The 18,828-nt window shown below is 42.2% G+C and overlaps 1 protein-coding gene across 1 annotated transcript; it reads left to right on the top strand.

Annotated features, from left to right (window-relative positions):
* The first annotated feature begins 360 nt into the window (after positions 1–360).
* PRG4 (proteoglycan 4) lies at positions 361–18,826 on the top strand. Its single transcript, XM_059822130.1, has 12 exons — positions 361–457; positions 2,769–2,891; positions 5,254–5,373; positions 8,198–8,317; positions 10,226–12,999; positions 13,081–13,651; positions 14,760–14,846; positions 15,147–15,286; positions 16,159–16,315; positions 17,165–17,344; positions 17,555–17,680; positions 18,704–18,826. The coding sequence occupies exons 1-12, from the start codon at positions 361–363 to the stop codon at positions 18,805–18,807; spliced, it is 4,599 nt and encodes a 1,532-aa protein (XP_059678113.1). The 3' UTR covers positions 18,808–18,826.
* Positions 18,827–18,828: the final 2 nt, after the last annotated feature.

The raw sequence follows: 18,828 nt of genomic DNA, 5'->3' as shown, positions 1-18,828 counted from the left end.
TATATTTATCAGTATTCTAACCGTAGAAACTGTTGTACTGAAATGCAGCAATGTTACAAGGAGAAGACTGTGACTGTAGTTTTCATGTAATAGAATTCTGCAAAAAAATTACTTCCATTATTTGTTAATAATGAATTTTCCTAGTCTTACCACAAAATATAACAGCTATTGGACTAATAACCAAGACAGAATTTATGGAGTAATTCTAAATTAGCAATTTGTCCGTTAATAATTTTAGTATTAAATTTATGTTGTTATTAAACTAGTATTATGTATAAAGATATGCACTGCAATTTTTTTTAAATGATGAACTGATTAATTGAATTGCACGTAGTGATGTGAGATTATTTTTTTTTAGGGATGATGTCGTACCTGAAAGTAATGATCATATGGAACATACTTTGCGTATCCCTGGTGATCCTTTCACTGTCCTTGATTCAAGAAGTGTCTTCTGAAGGTACTGTAACATATAAAGTTGAAGGGAGGGTGTCTAGGATACCTGACAAATACTAAGAATGCTTCAAATGCATCTTCATAAAAATGCTAAGTTCTAGAACTTTATATTTATTCAGACAGGCATTATGATTCAGTTTTATCACCACTGAATATTTTCATAAATATATTTTGGTACAGCATGGTCCGCTTTTTTTGAGGAATAACATAAATATGAATATTATGCAAAACGTGTATGAGCCCACTTCTTTTTCTGGAGACATATTCTACAGATCCTCTTGCCCTCAGACTGACATATTTAGCCTAAGTGATTTGCAGTATGATTCAAGGAAGAATCTAAAATTACAATATCCACATATTTTGATTAGAAATATTTAAATACAATATGCTCAGGGAAAGGAATGTCTATACCATGGCTAAGTGCTTTGCCATTAAATGCACCGTTATTACCACCACCAAGGCTAATTTTGGCAAATATTGGTCTAATACTGCAGATTTTTATCCACTCTCAAAGCTCTGTAACTGATGTCTAACTAAAGTAGCACCGTTAAAAAGAAACAGAAGAACTTGCAGCCTGGCATGTCCTGTGCTATCACAGTTCTCAAGTAGCTATCAAGTTGTTACGGTGATAACATTCCGTATTACTTGCTGGTAGAAAATAATTTATTACTACTTGAAGACATAACATTTGTATATCTGAGCAGCTCATCAGGGCACAGCAGATGTCAGATTTGACCTGCAGGGCAGAGCAGTCTGACACTGCACCCTCTGTAGTTGATGGGAGCCTTCCCGCTATTTTCAGCAAAAATCAAGACTCGCCACCAGCAACTAGAACCATTTAGGCATTTTCCTTAGAAGTAACTTTGTAACTTACAAGTCATAAACTTAAAACAAATAAAGGAAGGAAAGGATGTTACTTTTTGGACTTACCTATATTTTCTTCCCATAAGGGAAAAAGGGTGCAACATATTGGGCACATATCCGTAAAGGAACATGCCTAGCTTCTCTTTTCAACTCCCCTATTTAGAGCCTATTAACTCAAGTCCATTAATTTCTCCATTTATTCCCTAGTCCTGCTTCATTATTTGTAAAGAAGTGGTAACAAGCATTATACCTAGCTGCTGAAAATCACAATATATATAATTATTTATTATCCCATAGTCTTCCTTCGTACACACACACAAGTGGAGTGTGTGCTGTCAGAAATTGTCTTTGGTGTTGTGTTGTATGTTATTTCTTGTTGTTTCCTTGTTGTTCCTCAATGTTTCAGCTGATTATCTTAACTTTGTTTTAGCTTGCTGATTGTTCAGCTTCTTTGTTTGTATTTAGGGGCGCTTCACTTGTGGTCCTGCATGTTTCCTTTCCAGAAGAAGCTGTTAGCATGTTATGTTAGCAGAGGTTTGATGTAGGAAGGGGAGTTGATCCAGGGTGAATATCTGATCTGGCAGTAGAAGGTAACAAACCACTGCCGAGCTTGAATGCGTGCAGTTTGAAAGCAGACCTCCCGACGTCTTGCTTACCACCTGTAACCTGCACCATTTATCGTTATCTAGCATTTTCCAACACTACAGAAGTCTAGCAGTAAAGCCGATGTAGGATGAGCTTTTATGTTACTCTGCTAAGTAGTAATCTCCTAATTAACAAACAGAAAGCACTTTATAGAAGATTGCAGGACTAGATCCCAACTGTTCCTAACCTCAGAGTTGATACCAAATTCCTCTCTGACTGCAGGGAAAAAAATAATGTAGAGGGCAGGCAGATTTTGAAAACTGCCAATAAAAATGGCTCCAGGGACCTGTATTTATTATGACATGCTCACCAGTTTGCAAGCTAAACTGGTTTTATTTGGTTATGCAGAACATGACAAAAAGTAAAATGAGTCTGTCAGGTAGGGTGGTGTGGGTGCACATCTATAACCATATGTAGGGTGAATTAAGATGGAGAGTAAGTCTGCAAAACAATCTAGTGCCTGGCTGATATACCACTTAAGATAAATCTGCACGGGCTGCTTGAGATACCAGAACGGGCATGGCCATATATTAAACCAGTCCTCAGGGATTCATTAATCTTCAGGAGAAACAGGACAAGTTAGCCTCTAACCTGAGCGCGCTGCTGCCGGTCCTCAGGCTGGCTCAGAGCAAACCTCTGATCCGCATGCCTTCAGGAGGGGTTGCACCAGGCCCAAGTTTCTGCAATACCCAGTGAAGAAACGGCATTCTGTAGAAAAAAGATAAATCTTACTACTTTGCCGTTCAGTGTTTCCTTATGTACCATTTCGGTTTGGCAATGTTTACACCAGTGTTGTGTGATTTTAGATTTATCAAGCTGTACAGGGAGATGTGGGGAAGGGTATTCTAGAGAGCATGACTGCCACTGTGATTTTAACTGTCAACACTACATGGAGTGCTGCCCTGACTTCAAGAAAGTCTGCACAGTGGGTAAGTTCCCAAACACAGCCAGTTCCTATCGGCAAGACTTCCCCTCCCGTTTGCTCCAACTCCCTACCACACCAGTGTCTCTCCTCTGAATGCTTAAATGTCTCTTAGTTCGCTGCGTCCTTGTTCTCCTCTCATACATGTGTTGCTCTCCCACTCAAAACCTCAGTGATAGCCTCTCACGACCCATTCCAAGAAAACTGTGTATCCACAGGTTGTCACCGAGAAAAGGATTTTGCCTTTCAGAAGAGCAGAGCAGGGCACGAGGGGGGGAAACAGTTTACCTACTGCTTGTTTTCTTCTCCTTAGTGAATTTGTACTATATATGTTTGTCTCTCATACAAAAAACTGGTAAAAGCAAATTCAGGGTTTTCCAGAAAGAAATTCTGGGACATTCCAACTCAAATTTAAGAAGTGTGGAGGCTGTGGGGTCTGAGCCAAAGTCAGAGGGTGTCCTTCCATGGATAGAAATTGACTCTGGATCAGAACCATGTCCAGAGCTTGCTGGAAAAGATGGTTGGATAAGTATTATTTTATATGCTTTATTTATATGCAATACTGTATAGTGTAAATAAATACAGGTATTTCAAACCGTTTTACTGAGAGTTAAAAAATATTTTCTTATGAATCACCAATGTCAAAAATATCAGTGATTTAGATAACTGCAGTTTGTTACACTACACTGGAGTTCTAGTAAGATTACAGGTATAAGATAAGACTCAGATCCAAGCAACACAGGCTGAGTGTTGCTCAAAAGGCAGACGCAGCACTCCCTAAAATGCCAATTCTGCCACTCTGACACGCACACTGGAAATGCTTGTACTTCCCCATCCTGATTCTCATTTGCAAGGGGACATCAGCATTTTTCATAACTGGAAGTACATACTGAGGCATTTTAATTATGTAGGCTATTTATTTATGGTGGGCCGGATTCTAAAGTTATTCTGGCATCTACACAACACTTAATAAAATGTTTAAGGCTAGAGGAAGTCTTCCCTGTTCTACCCTAAATCACTGAATATGGGCGAGCACAGTAGGCACCATCCTTAAAGGATGCAGGCAGGCAGTCTAAGGACTGCTTCCCAGTTAGCATGTGATCGATGCTGACTAAATTAGAGACATGCCAGACATTGTTTATGTATAAAAACTGCCCTAACATCATAAAATAAAAACAATTCTCACCCACGCATGTGGGATGAATCCACTGGCATCCACAGACTCACTCCACATCTACACTGGTCAAAAGGTGTTCTGAATCTGCATATACAGTAATCCTAATTTTGCTAGCTAGTGATTTAACTGTAAAATATGATTTACTGCCCTGCATGCCACAAAGACAATTACTTTAATAGAGACTTATGTACAGAAAAGATACAGGGCAAGAATTAGCAGATCATACGGTAAATTCTGGCAATACCAAGTGATGATTGTTGGCTCAATTCTGTGAGATGCTAAGCATCCTCAAAAAATATCCACTTCAGGTCTAACATAATCACTTCAATTTAACAGTTAACTAAGTACCTATTAAAGGTACTACTGAATGTTAATAAATATTAGATTGTAATGTAATGTAAATGTTTAGGGTCAAATTTTGTCCTTCAAAAATACAGCAAATACGTTTTGCTGAAGTCTGTAATAGCTGCGCACATACTTTCCAAAACAATTTGGTCATTATTTGATATGAAACAGAAGTACTGTAGTGGCTGAAGTTGTCAGAAGTTAACCAATAATGAAATATTAAAAACATGTGGTTATTAAACATGTCAAAACACGGTAGATACTCCTTTAGTACTAATAAGTTAACAACGGTATTAAATAGACTGGGATAACATTTCAAAAATAGTCACTCTGTGTAACTTCATTAAGGAGTTCACACAGTTAAGACGCAGTATTTGCCCAGAGACACCAGGTACACTTGGCCATGACCTATGTAGGCAAATTATTTTTCAGAAATGCTTTGGTAGCCACATCACTCTTCGCGCAAAGTGGTACCCTGATGAATACCTTTTTGAAAACCCAACCCAGAATTTAAATACTATTCTTGAGATCAACTGCTATTTGATTAGGGAAATGGAAGCCTTCTATGATGGGACCTAGCTAAAGTGAACTCTGATGTCACATTTTATCCCACTATAAATTCTAAATGGTCTCAATATACTGCAATGGCAAAGTGCAGTTCTGGTTGTATCGCCTGATCCAAACCCCACAATTACACAACCAAGTTCTGGATCAGACCAGAATAACCACCTGATTTTACGAAGCTGTTCTTTACATCAGCTTAAGCAAATGACTTCACTGTAGAAAGGTCCCAACATTAAACGTGAACTGGCTGAAAATACTAACTCTCTTGTTCTGCCTTATGCAGCAGTCTCCTGCAGAGGACGTTGCTTTGAAGCCTTTGAAAGAGGAAGAGAGTGTGACTGTGACGCAGACTGTGAGAGATATGGCAAGTGCTGCCCAGACTACGCAAAACACTGTAAAGAGGGTAAGAAGTTTCTTTATCACTATATTTTTCATAGGTATATTTAAATATAGATGCCTTGCATTATCATAAAACATTAACTGTGCAGGCTTCGTAGGACACAGGAAGTTAGCTACCAAACAAAAAACAAAACAAAAATAAGAAATCCTAATTTCAAAAATAAATTGGCCATTTTCTCCAGCATAAACACTTTAGAGACGCATAAAGGTAGCTATATTGGAAGCCATCACCAAGATACAAATTCCAAGGGTAAAGCTTTCTTTTGCATTAGCCTCTTTTGGCACTAGCCATACTCTTAATTTACTATCAGAACCGTCACCCAGACTAATACATGTAAGGCCAGGTTTTGCATGTGCACTTCTACTCATGCTGCTTAATCAATAACAGAATTCAAGGACAGAAGCTGGAGGAGTGAATGAGATATAGGGAGAATACCTATATCCTGCATTGGGATAGCACTACTTGAACCTCCAAGACCGCTTGCTTTGGGTTACTGCAGTCACTGGCAACCATAGAGAGAGATCTTGTAGATCCTCCCCACCTCGAATCCAAAAGGTGAGGAGCAGCCCAACACAGAAACCCGTCCTCTGGGGCAAGAGGGAGGAACTGTAGTAGGATCTGCCTGGTTAGAAGCAATTACACATTCACACTGCAGCAAGAGGAATTTTAATTCACATTTAACCTTTGGACTGCAAATTCAGCTCAGGGAAGGATTACTCTGACCCACAGTCACTTTTGTTTATTCTGCCCTTCGCTGCAGAACCTGATGGGTTTTCGTTAGTTGAGCACTAAAGCACAGATCTGGAGGAGCAGTTTCACCTTCTTGTAGGGCTTTAAGAACACCAGCAATTAAGTTGTAGTCTAGAAAACACCAACAAAATATCTTTAATTTCATCATGTCCTTAAAATTTCTGCTACTTATGGACCTAAATTCATTTCTGTGAACACAGTTGGCAAATAGGGCTTGGCACTGGGTTGCTGCATTCACAGACCAGACAACCTCCAAGGCAGCCAATTTCCAAAGTGTGCAGTTTAATAAACAAGATGAGTTACGGATTATCATTTGGTTCACATTACTAACCAGTCTCAGTCCCCAGGTGCTGGCATAGTGGCTTAGTTTTGCTACTCAGTTGTATAGTAATTCATACTGAAAGAGACTCTGTATTCAGCGTTGTTTGGCTGGATGTCTAGAAGAGGGTAAGTGTCTTACAAGTGTCTTGAGGTGAATTTGCTGCCTTTGATGTTACTTACCTCCTCCCTCTTTCTGCTGGAGCTTAACACGCATTAACGCTTACAAAAGATAGTGCGCTTTTTCACTTGTTCTTCAGTTCAAATATAATGAAAAGTTAACCAACCGCTCCTAATCTTAGAGAGTTTCTTGTATTTTAGTTACTTAGCTTTGCTATTAATTTTTGTCAAAAAAAACAACAAAACCCAACAAAAAATCCCTGAAACCCAGCCTACAACTGTACTCAGTATTTTGGCATTTTTGATATGCATGAGTAACTGAGAAACCTGTTAAACCTTTTGGAATAACACAGTAACTTAAGGCCATGCAGTGATCTTTCATTCTGTTGTTTCTGCATCTTTTGAACACTTTGTTCTGTACAGTGAGGTTAAGTTTACTATGTATATCTAGAATTTTTATCTTTCCTATCCTCCAGAAGCCCTATATCCCCAGAATACACATGCACACACATTAAGGACTGGTTAAAAATTTCCCCCCATGCCACTACTGACTCCCCTGAAAGCTGATTCAACTCCCAAGGTGTTTTTATTCAAAAATTACAATTTCTCTCTCTTTCTCAATAAAAGCTTCAGAATATAGTCCACCACCCAACCTTATTTGCTTTGAGTACTAGCTTGCTATGAAAGTAAATCCTTTGATACCCCAGTCATCACCTTATGAGACAGAAAATACCTCTCCTTTTGTGAAAGGCTCATTACACACACCTGTGGCAGTTACCAACTCCTTTAGTTGGATCAAAAAGATCCTGCAGGTTCCCTGAGCTCCATCGTGCTTTTTTCACAACTAACAATATCCTTCTACAAGGCTATGCTAGTGGGAAGAGAGGGTCTCACTTCCAATCATACAATTTGGCCCAACAATGAATGAAAAAATATTTTCTGGCTCTTACTGGATGCAAGTGAAATTCCATGCAACCTTCAGAGCTGGAAAATCTGAACACAAACCTCCAGTTTCTCCTAAAACTCAGCCTACTAGAAGTTAGCTTAATACTTAGACCTTGTGTTGATTCTTTGGTCCATCCTACTTTGTAGCTTCTGTCTCTTTCAAGGAAAAGAACTGCTTTTAAGATGTCCCTCTGAAATTATCAGTTATGTGCAGAGTTATCACATTTGAAGAACTACAATACTACAATATAACTAAATCTTCAGGGCATTATCAAAGTAGATGCTTGGTTAATATGGTAGCTCTCAGAGATACACTATACTGCGTTAGCCCCAAGACATCTGTAGTCAAAAAAATAAGCTGAGAAAGAAAATCAGACAAATTTTCAGAATGTAGAACTCCACTCAGAAGTCACCTTTTTCCCATCTCAAAATTCATGTTAGCAAAGAATGTTTCACCTCAAACTTCCAGGAAAAATATTTCTCCCATCTGTGATGAAACACTTTGGGATCCAAAGGGTATTTTTCCTCTTTTTCCTCTGAATAATACTTTAAAGAATCCTATAGATAGGAAGAAACTAAGATTTATATGGAAGACAGTCACTGAAATTTTGTAATCACTTTCTTCTTATACAGTTGACACCAAGCACCTATAAAGAGAAATGCTCCCATTAACAGATTATTTTATTTCTTTCAGCACACACAGAAAAGCCATCACCTAAGACTCCTCCAGAAAACAAATCAACATCTAAAAGGTCATCCCAAAATGAGGAAAAGAAGCCAGAGGAAGTAACACAGCCCCATGAAGTTATGGAAGGTAGGAAAGCATATGAATGAAACAGGATGGGTGTTACCTGAAGGAACATTAAAGACCATTTTCCTGCTCTGGAAATAGAAAGCCGATGCGAGACATTACCAGACAGTTACCAAGCTTGGAACCGCTTGGTTTATAAACTAATTACCTCACCTAGACCTCAGGATAGGGACTTTGGAGAGCTCACTTAACGCAGATGTTGGAGTGCGGTGATGTCTCCTGCGTCTCTATTGGATTTTCACACACATCTTCCAAAAATATGTTACACCCCATTGTCAGTTTTGGGCCAAGTCCACGGCTGGAACAGGAAGGGTGTTGTATTTTGGGACAGTGATGAATTGGCAGGACCAGGACAGGAAAGTCTCCTAGCAGGTTTCTCTAGCTTTAATCAAGCCAGGCCTCATGCAGCTTCAGAAAACACATACAATTTATTTTTTCTGAATGGAAACATGTTGCTTTCCTGTGTTCTTTGACATTCTGTTCCAGCATTTTAAGTGATAACTTGGGAGATCAGTTTGAACTTGAAACCTGAAGTAACAAATATGAAATGAGACTAGAAGTCAATTTTGGCCAATATTTTAATCCTTACATTTTTTTATTTTTATTTTAAATTTGGAATACTTACCTTTCTGCTGTGGCAACTTCCTGTTACAAAAATCAATATAGTGGGTCAAATGAAACAAAATTAAGGAAATTCAAATAACCATTAACAGGATCCCACTTGACTTACGGTATTTCAAACACATTGGGTGGGAGGAAAACCTGTTCTGTAACACTCTGCTCATACTGCACTGTTTCTACATCACTTTTACACAGGGATTATTTCTCACACTGCAGTTATTCTAAGCTCTTCCAGTCTGCTGGGAGAGACACTGCATCAGTGCTGCTAATTGTCATCAGGCCACGACCATGAGCAACAGCTCAGATCTTTTTAGATTTTTAGATTTGTTCAAAAGCTGAACAACACGGCCCCAAACCACACCATACTGCACTTGGTTTTTTCAGGTTATCAAGAAACAAATGCCAATTCAGTTGTAATGGTAGACAGCCACACAGTAGGAATCATAGAAAAAACCCTATGTGAAAACAGAACTAAATGGCAAAACATCACAGAGATAACATGTAATGAGAGATTAAAACGCAGAAACAGTTACTGTTAGTTTTTGCTGAATCTAGCTATACTAACAATTGAACTTAAGTCAGTGTAACTACATATACAAGTAAAGAGAGTCTTAAAGCTGTAAAACATAAAGAGGAAAACCACCCAAGATATAAAGGTACAGCAGGAGATGCAGTCAGGTGTCTGTACTCAGAAAGTTTGTTTTCCTCCTGTTTCCCTAATTCTTTCCTTCAAGTCCAGGTTATCAGTGCAGGCCATGGTATAATTAAGGCCAGAGCAACAAATAAAAGAACAGACTGAGAAGGGAAATGTCCCTTTTATGTTTTATAGCATAGTTCCCTTTCCACAAAAAAGGATGGAAATTAAAGTCTGCCATGCTGCACTCGGAGTCGCGACAGGTTAGCCAAAGGGATTACTGAGAACTTAGCTAAACTGCTGTGAATTCCTTTTGTCTGCATGGGACTTTGCATTTAACCCAGACCAGGTGAGTCTGGCTCTTCTAAATTATTTATCTTTTGACAGTTACCTAAGTCCATGAACTGGCATTTATCAATTTAACTTAGGTTTCCACTTATCCTTTTTTTTTTTTTTGCCAGTTTAAGTAAGTGTTTCAACCACCTTAAAGCTAATTAAGTGCAATTTTACACAGAAAGCTTTTAGAGCAAAGGCCATAAAAACAACTATTGCTATTAAAAACATAAGCAACTATTTCTAATCGGTTTAATAAAATTAATATGCAATAGGTGCATGCACTGCAGTTCCAGTATCATAATATGTATTTGTTCTCATAGATACTGGCAGTGAATTGGAAAACAAAGTGACCAGTGCTGCTCCAACTACAAAACACCCTGACACAACCACACCAATCAAAGCAACTACATCGAGTCCAGAACCCAGTTCACCACCTATTACAAGTACTGCCACAGAAGCAACAACTACCAAAGAGACCACTACAGCTCAGAAAGATACCCCTGCGACAACAGAAGCACCAACGACCAAGGCAGACTCTCCCACCACCCCCAAACCTGAAGACACAACCCCAGAGGCCACAGAGGCACAAGTGACTGAGGCAGACTATCCCACCACTGCTAAGGTTGAAGATATGACCCCTGAGGCCACAGAGGAACCAATGACCGAAGCAGACTCTCCAACCACCACCAAAGCGGAAGAGCCAACCCCAGAGGCCACAGAGGCACCAACAACCACGGCTGACTCTCCCACCACCCCCAAACCTGAAGATACAACCCCTGAAGTCACAGAGGAACCAATGACTGAGGCAGACTCTCCCACCACCCCCAAAACAGAAGAGCCAACCCCAGAGGCACCAACAACCACGTCTGATTCTCCCACCACCCCAAAACCTGAAGAAACAACCCCTGAAGTCACAGAGGAACCAATGACTGAGGCAGACTCTCCCACCAACCCCCCAGAAGATGAAGAGAAAACTGCTGTGCCCACAGAGGCACCAACGACCAAGGCAGACTCTCCCACCACCCCCAAACCTGAAGACACAACCCCAGAAGCACCAACGACCAAGGCAGACTCTCCCACTACCCCAAAACCAGAAGAGCCAACCACAGAGCCCACAGAGGCACCAACGACCAAGGCAGATTCTCCCACCACCCCCAAACCTGAAGACACAACCCCTGAAGTCACAGAGGAACCAATGACTGAGGCAGACTCTCCCACCAACCCCCCAGAAGATGAAGAGAAAACTGCTGTGCCCACAGAGGCACCAACGACCAAGGCAGACTCTCCCACCACCCCCAAACCTGAAGACACAACCCCAGAGCCCACAGAGGCACCAACGACCAAGGCAGACTCTCCCACCACCCCCAAACCTGAAGACACAACCCCAGAGGCCACAGAGGCACCAACGACCAAGGCAGAGTCTCCCACCACCCCAAAACCTGAAGAGCCAACCCCAGAGCCCACAGAGGCACCAACGACCAAGGCAGAGTCTCCCACCACCCCCAAACCTGAAGACACAACCCCAGAGGCACCAACGACCAAGGCAGACTCTCCCACCACCCCCAAACCTGAAGACACAACTCCAGAGGCACCAACAACTAAGGCAGACTCTCCCACCACCCCCAAACCTGAAGACACAACCCCAGAGGCACCAACGACCAAGGCAGACTCTCCCACCACCCCCAAACCTGAAGACACAACCCCAGAGCCCACAGAGGCACCAACGACCAAGGCAGACTCTCCCACCACCCCCAAACCTGAAGACACAACCCCAGAGCCCACAGAGGCACCAACAACCAAGGCAGACTCTCCCACCACCCCAAAACCTGAAGACACAACCCCAGAGGCACCAACGACCAAGGCAGACTCTCCCACCACCCCCAAACCTGAAGACACAACTCCAGAGGCACCAACAACTAAGGCAGACTCTCCCACCACCCCCAAACCTGAAGACACAACCCCAGAGGCACCAACGACCAAGGCAGACTCTCCCACCACCCCCAAACCTGAAGACACAACCCCAGAGCCCACAGAGGCACCAACAACCAAGGCAGACTCTCCCACCACCCCCAAACCTGAAGACACAACCCCAGAGGCACCAACGACCAAGGCAGACTCTCCCACCACCCCCAAACCTGAAGACACAACCCCAGAGCCCACAGAGGCACCAACAACTAAGGCAAACTCTCCCACCACCCCAAAACCTGAAGACACAACCCCAGAGGCACCAACGACCAAGGCAGACTCTCCCACCACCCCCAAACCTGAAGACACAACCCCAGAGCCCACAGAGGCACCAACAACCAAGGCAGACTCTCCCACCACCCCCAAACCTGAAGACACAACCCCAGAGGCACCAACGACCAAGGCAGACTCTCCCACCACCCCCAAACCTGAAGACACAACCCCAGAGCCCACAGAGGCACCAACGACCAAGGCAGACTCTCCCACCACACCTAAAGTGGAGGAGGCAGAGGCAGACTCTCCCACCACCCCTAAGGTCAAGGGGACTACCCCTGCAGCCACTGAGGCTGACTCCACTGCCATACAGAAAACAACACCTATTGAAGTGACAACTACTGTCCCCAGATTAGTAACAACTGCTAAAAAAGCCACAACCACGCAAAGCAGTAAGGCAGTCACAACACCTAGGAAGGAAACACCCATACCTGAAGCAGACATAATGGTTTCAGAGACAGCAGCAGAGAAGAAAATTACAACTCCTGCACCTAAAGTAGCAACCAGCACAACTGCAAAAGATACTACTACAGCAGTACAAAGGATAGTGGTGACTGCGGCTACGACTACTGAAAAAGCAACTGACAAAAAGGACAAAACAACAGCTAAAACTGTTACTACTCCGACAACTAAAATAGAAACAACCACAGTGATCAAAGAGATAACGACACCCAAGAAAGACAAAACTACTGTGCTTAAAGACATTTTAACAACAAGCGGGAAAGACACAACTACTGTAACTACAGTGATAACAGGTAAACCAGATGACTCTCCTAAAGGTAAGGATGATATTCCAAATACAACTCCTACAGCCAAGCAAGCTCTCACTACAGCAGCTGAACCAGAAGCAACGACTGTGGCCAAGACGACTGCGACAACGGCTGCAGAAAAAGAAGCAACTCCAGCTAAACAAGACAAGACTCCCATACCAAAAGAGACTTTAGCAGCTAAAAAAGAAGAAAGCCCTGTGGGAATAGCGACTGTAACAACAGCAGCTACAACTCCCATGCCCAAGCCCGCTGTGTTGACAACAACTGCGAAAACAGATTCAACTCCTAAACCCAGGGAGATTGTGACAACAACTAAACAAGACACTACTACAGAAACTAAGCAGACTGTAACAGCAGCAACTAAAGAAAGCACAAGTACTGTTTGTGTTGTGGTAGAGACAACAACAGCTGGTAAAAAAGAGGTAACGACCATCAAAGAAACTAGCATCCTGCCTGAAAAAGAAGTGAAAGATGAGGCCCCTAGTATGGACATGGGAGAGGAAACTACAGTTACCAAAGAGACAACTACAAGAGATAAAAAAGACACGATAGAAGAAATGTTTATTGTTTCTAAGGGGACATCCAAGCCAACTATACATTTCCAGCAGGTTACTGATACGAGAGATGAGCCTCATCCATCCGACTCTGAAACCCTGCCAGTAAAAAAAGAGCCTGAGATAAACAACAAGCCTTTAATACAAACTGCGGACTTGCCAGTTTTAACTGGAGAAACACAAGGTAATTGCATTCCAGTAGGTACAAGAGCACCAATAACCAGAGAGCACAACAAAACACGTGAGTAAAGGCTGTGCAAGACCTTTCTATCCAGTGCCAGAAGAAGGTGGCACCCCTGTCCCGGCGGTCAGCCGTGACCACGGTGCTACAGCTGCCAGCATCCTGAATACTGGTGCCTCAGTTTTCGATTGTGTTGTTACAGAAGTTCTCCATGTAGTTTAGAGCATGATCTTGTTTCAGTAATTGGTTTCAGTAATTGGTCCAGCTGAAAAACATTTGCTCTAAGTACTGTGGAGGAGGCAAACACAAAAAGTCATGGACAAAGAAGATACATTTCTAAGTCCCTTGAAAACATTGCTAGGGAGTCAGGCTGAATATCCACCATTACTCAGGGTACCTAATCTGTCATTTTGTAGTCACATGCAAAAAATGGCACATAAGACAGACAAGAAGTCTTTTCCTTGTATTCTCTCTCCTCTGTGCTTTTTGCCATATTTTTTATGTCCTCACAGTTTATTTGGATCAAATATAGCCCCTAGGTTCTTGGGCAATTTTTCAATCATATATTGACATGTATTTTGGAAAAAAAAAAAGTGGTTTTTAGATGGAAAATACTTGTGATTTTTGTCCAAAATGAATTAATCTTTCCTTTCTATTTAACTGAAAGTAAATGTAAATGCTTTTTTAAAGAAATAAGGAGGGGGAGGGGAACCCACTAGAGCAGCTTGGAGAAACATCAAGAAAACATCCTAGAGCATGAAGAAATTAAATGAGGAACGTAGCATATGATGCATTTATAGGTCTTTTTCTGAATTACAGGCACTCAGGTAAGCAGTAAGTGATGATATCCATACCTAGTCAGGCAAGTGGCTGGTCTTGCACTCCTGGGACCAAAACATGAGAGCCAAACTTTCCAAAAATTTCTCTCAAATGAGTAATTAAACCCTTTGCATGACAAGCGCCAGGCAGAGGCCTGAAGGACAGAGAGCCCTGAACACGGCCCGACACGAGCCACCCCATTTAACAGCCGCAGTGCCACTGGCGGTGGGTAGAAGAGGTAACGCGCTTTCTGTTAAATGTTAAACAAACCCAAACCACTGGTGTTTTGCAGAAAACAAGGACGAGAAGGACCTGTGTAGCGGGAAGCCTGCGGACGGCATGGTGGCCCTACAGAACGGCACCCTGGCCGTCTTCCGAGGTAGGTAGGACGGTCCCAGCCCTCCGCCACCGCCGCCCTCACCGGCCCCTACACCCTGAGCCGCCTCAGCGCTCCGGGGCCCTCACGAAGCGACGCCTGAGGGCGGGGGCCGGTGCCGCCGGGGCAGGAGCCGCCTTTCCCCCTCAGCCGCGTCCTGAGGGCAGGAGCGAGGGAAAGCGGCGGGGGGGCGGTGAGGAGGGTGAGGAGGTGTGGGGGGGCGATCCTCGTTTCCAGCACCTTTCTTCCCGCGTCGGTCGGTCGGTCCGCACGCGTCTCACCGCCTCTCCTCCCGCCGCGCAGGTCACTATTACTGGCTGCTGAACGGCAGGAGCCCGCCGACGACCAACCCCCGCCGGATCAGCGACGGCTGGGGCATCCCGTCCCCCATCGACGCCGTCTTCTCCAGGTGCAACTGCGATGGCAAGACCTTCTTCATCAAGGTGAGGAGCCCGCCCTGCGGGGAGGGAGTGTGAGGGGCGCGGGAGGCAGGCGGAGGGCCTGAGGGCAGATCAGCTTCAAAAAAGGTGCAGGTTCTGAAATGCAGCCCGCAGCGTCCCTTACAGAAGGGGAGCCTTGCGTTGGCTGGGGCTGCCTTGCTTATTTTGTGGAACAAATGGCGTTTTCCCACAGCGTGGCGGGTTTGAAGCTCTGGGGGTGAAGTTAAGGGTCCCTTCCCCAGCTGCCCCCCGGCTGCCTTGAGACGGGGCTTCTCAGGAGAAAACCCGCTTCAGTGGGTTTTCCCCCTGTAATTGGCTAGGAGGCAAAGCAGTGACAGAATAACTCATCGTTGAGTGATATTTACCTATGAGCCACACTTAAAAAAACTCAAACAAACCCAGCTCTTTAAAATCTGGGTATTTTATCGTGTTTTTCCCTTGCCCACACACAGCCTAAATTAGTTCCTAATACATTTCCCTTCCTGAAAGATGATGATAATGAAATGCACACACCTCATTAAAGGCATTATACAGTTTTTTCCCAATTAATCACTCAGTCCTGGAATTCAAGCAGCTTTTTCTACGTGCAAAAATGTGGAGGTTTAGAAAGCGAACCTCTTTGTTCAGCAACCACTCTTAGCAGTTCATGGCTAAGATACTCTATTCCTACTCAAAGGCGGTGTTAAAAGACTGCAGAAGGTATTTTATGAAGTTGTAATATTTCTTTCCTGTTTTTAATGGATGTAGGAGTAGTCGTTCCAGTCAGCTTTACAATCTAGTTCTCAAAATGTTAAGAATTATTTTTATGTCAGTGTTGAAGCTCAGTTACCAAGAATGAATTCCCTCTAAAGCTCATTTTTTCCTTAAATCATTAGGGTCCCCTATACTGGCGTTTCACTAACGGTGTTATGGATAAAGGATACCCCAAACCTCTTGCGAATGGATTTGCAGGGCTAAGTGGGAAAATAGTAGCAACCCTCCCTGTGGCAAGATACAACAACAGACCAGAATCTGTTTATTTTATCAAAAGAGGTATGTCTCGTATTTCAGAAGTTCACAGATGATCAAAAGGTGCTTAAATTGCATTAGTCAGGAATAAAATGCTGTTTCTCTTGACTGAAAGACATCTTTCTTTCAAAACCAGAAACGTGTGAGTAATGTCTGAGTGTGCTAGGTGGTCAAAAATACCCTGAAGCTTTAAAAATTTGTATTAGTACTTACAGATCTTTAAGGACATTTTAAAATGGACAGGACTGTAAGGGACCAAATCTAGCATCTTAGTGGACAAACATTAAAATAAGTTTTATCTGGTGGTAAAACTCTTTTAGTCTCAAGTTAATTAGAGAAGGGAAGGATTTAATCTTACTAGTTCGTAACTATGTATGGAAATCTCCCTCCCTATTTCTTATTCCATATTTTAAATTACTGTAATTTCCTTATCTTGTATGAATGATGTACTGCCACCGTAAGAATTGTTATCTGAATTTAAAAAGTAGAGGTTAAGGAAATGCAAATCTTTTTCTGGGCTCCAGCCCCCCTTTCACGCAGCCTGCAATGATGGTCTTACCCTCTCCTTGATAAATAGAAATGATGGCAGCAAAAGCAGTGCCCCTGAATTGTACTTACTATGTTAACTGTAATGAGCTTGCAGGAGGTATGGCTACATCTAGAAGCACATGCTGGATTGAGAGAGCAAGGCTTTTATCTCAAAATGCAGGAATGGATATAAAAAGCTGAAGGCTGCAACAGCTGTAGGTGTATTAAAATGATGCTATTGATTTCCTGCATGTGATACAGGTATCAATGACATCTTTGTATCTGATCTAGCTGGTGGTCCAGTGTTGTTATTTTTTAACCAAATGAAACAAATATCTATTTCAGATGGCAACATGCAACAGTATGTGTACAGACAAGAACCAGCCAAGAAGTGTCAAAGAAGAACCCAGGTTACTGTGAGATACCCAGCTTATGTCCCAAGACTTGTAATAAGGAGACGCTTCCAACGGGCAGTAAGAATGCCAACCGTTATTCAGACTGTCAGAATCAACCCATATCCATCTGGTAACTCACATTTATTAAGTTTCTTTTATACAACCGTTTTAATCTTAGTAGTTTCTGAAACACAACATTGTTCCATTTTTTTTTTAAATATAGTACGTTTAAAATTTTTTAATCCAATAGATCTCGCTTGCTGTAGATTATACAAGCAAATGACAGCTTACAGCAGACGGACTGCAACACCTCCTCACCTAAGTTTTCTTTTGCTTGCAGGAGTTTTGCGTAAGGAAATCAAAATGAATGACTACTGGAGAGGGCTCCCCAAAGTTATTCATTCAACTATATCAATACCCAACTACAGTAAGCCAGATGGCTATGATTATTACGCCTTCTCTTACAGTAAGTTAAAGCTAATGCAAGTTACTATATATATATCTCAAAAGACTTGGGGATGGGGAAGAAAGAAGCCCATGTATCTCCCAGCTTTCCGAAGCGTGAGGTTACTGCTTGTGGTTCTGCAAGACTAATTTTAAGCACTACTAAAAAGTCCGGAAAATTAAGATGTTGCCTGTAATCGAGATGTTTCTATTAAAAAAATCAATAGTTAACAGGAGAACTAGCAGCAACGAGGTACAACGCTTCAAACTAGGCAGCTGCAGAATGCATTGCCATAGAAGCTCAGGCTTATAAAGTGACAAAACCCCTCACACTTAAATGCATTATTAATGATATATTAATGATAGATTGAAATCCTTCGACCACTACACATCAATAGTTTTTTTCACTGGCTTCCATGGAACTATGTTTCTGGCAAAACAAAAAGGGGAGAGACATGAACCATTTTGCTTCACAGGAGAAAATTATTTGATTCCAGATTAGGTAGAGCCTTTCCCTCTAGCCAGGATCATGTAAAAGCATTCCTCAGAATTTTCTGGATTATTAAAAAAAAAAAAAAGCTCTAAGAACTAGCTGTATCCAAAGACAGGATACTGAAGTAAGTCTCTGCCAGTATGATCTAATTCCTAACCTTAACAAAGGCTGATTCACACTCAGGGACCAGAGTTCCCACGTTTGTAGTCAGTGCAGGATTGTTTTGTTTCTAGTTTGTCTGATTTCCAAATTCTTAAGACTATTTTTATGTTCTAGCAGTATAAGAGTATTCTTCCCTACTCCCTGTTCTTGGGTCAGTTTTAATTATTAGCAGTACTGTAAAACTTAGCTAAACACAGAGAAGGACATGTAAAAAATAAAGTTGGGGACAAAAATTCATTGTTAGAGCCTCTCAACTCCATATATGTACGTGGAATGAAAAATCTGTTATTCATGCCTAAATGAAACTAAAAGGAAGGCTCTAACTTAAAGAGTCTTTCCATGTACTAAAAATAATTTCTGGAATTTAATTCTGACATATCTTCATTTCAGATCGGTACTACAGTTTGGATGTTGGCAAGAGAATAGCAAGACCTGTTACTACTCTCACAGGAAAGACCGTATCTAAAGACTGGTACAACTGTCCTAGCAAGTGATGTACAGCAGAGGATTTTAAA

Source organism: Gavia stellata, chromosome 10 (genome assembly GCF_030936135.1).
Source record: "Gavia stellata isolate bGavSte3 chromosome 10, bGavSte3.hap2, whole genome shotgun sequence".
NCBI classification, from domain to species: Eukaryota; Metazoa; Chordata; class Aves; order Gaviiformes; family Gaviidae; genus Gavia; species Gavia stellata.
Note: the sequence above shows the minus strand (reverse complement) of the source record. Positions and strands in the feature narration are given on the sequence as shown.

What these genes read in the sequence shown, in the direction of transcription:
- PRG4 (XM_059822130.1), top strand. Translation starts at nt 361, where the DNA reads ATGATGTCGTACCTGAAAGTAATGATCATATGGAACATACTTTGCGTA. An exon ending in TTTAACTGGAGAAACACAAG is followed by an intron (nt 13,652 to 14,759) that starts GTAATTGCATTC and finishes GGTGTTTTGCAG; the next exon opens with AAAACAAGGACGAGAAGGAC. An exon ending in CACCCTGGCCGTCTTCCGAG is followed by an intron (nt 14,847 to 15,146) that starts GTAGGTAGGACG and finishes CCCGCCGCGCAG; the next exon opens with GTCACTATTACTGGCTGCTG.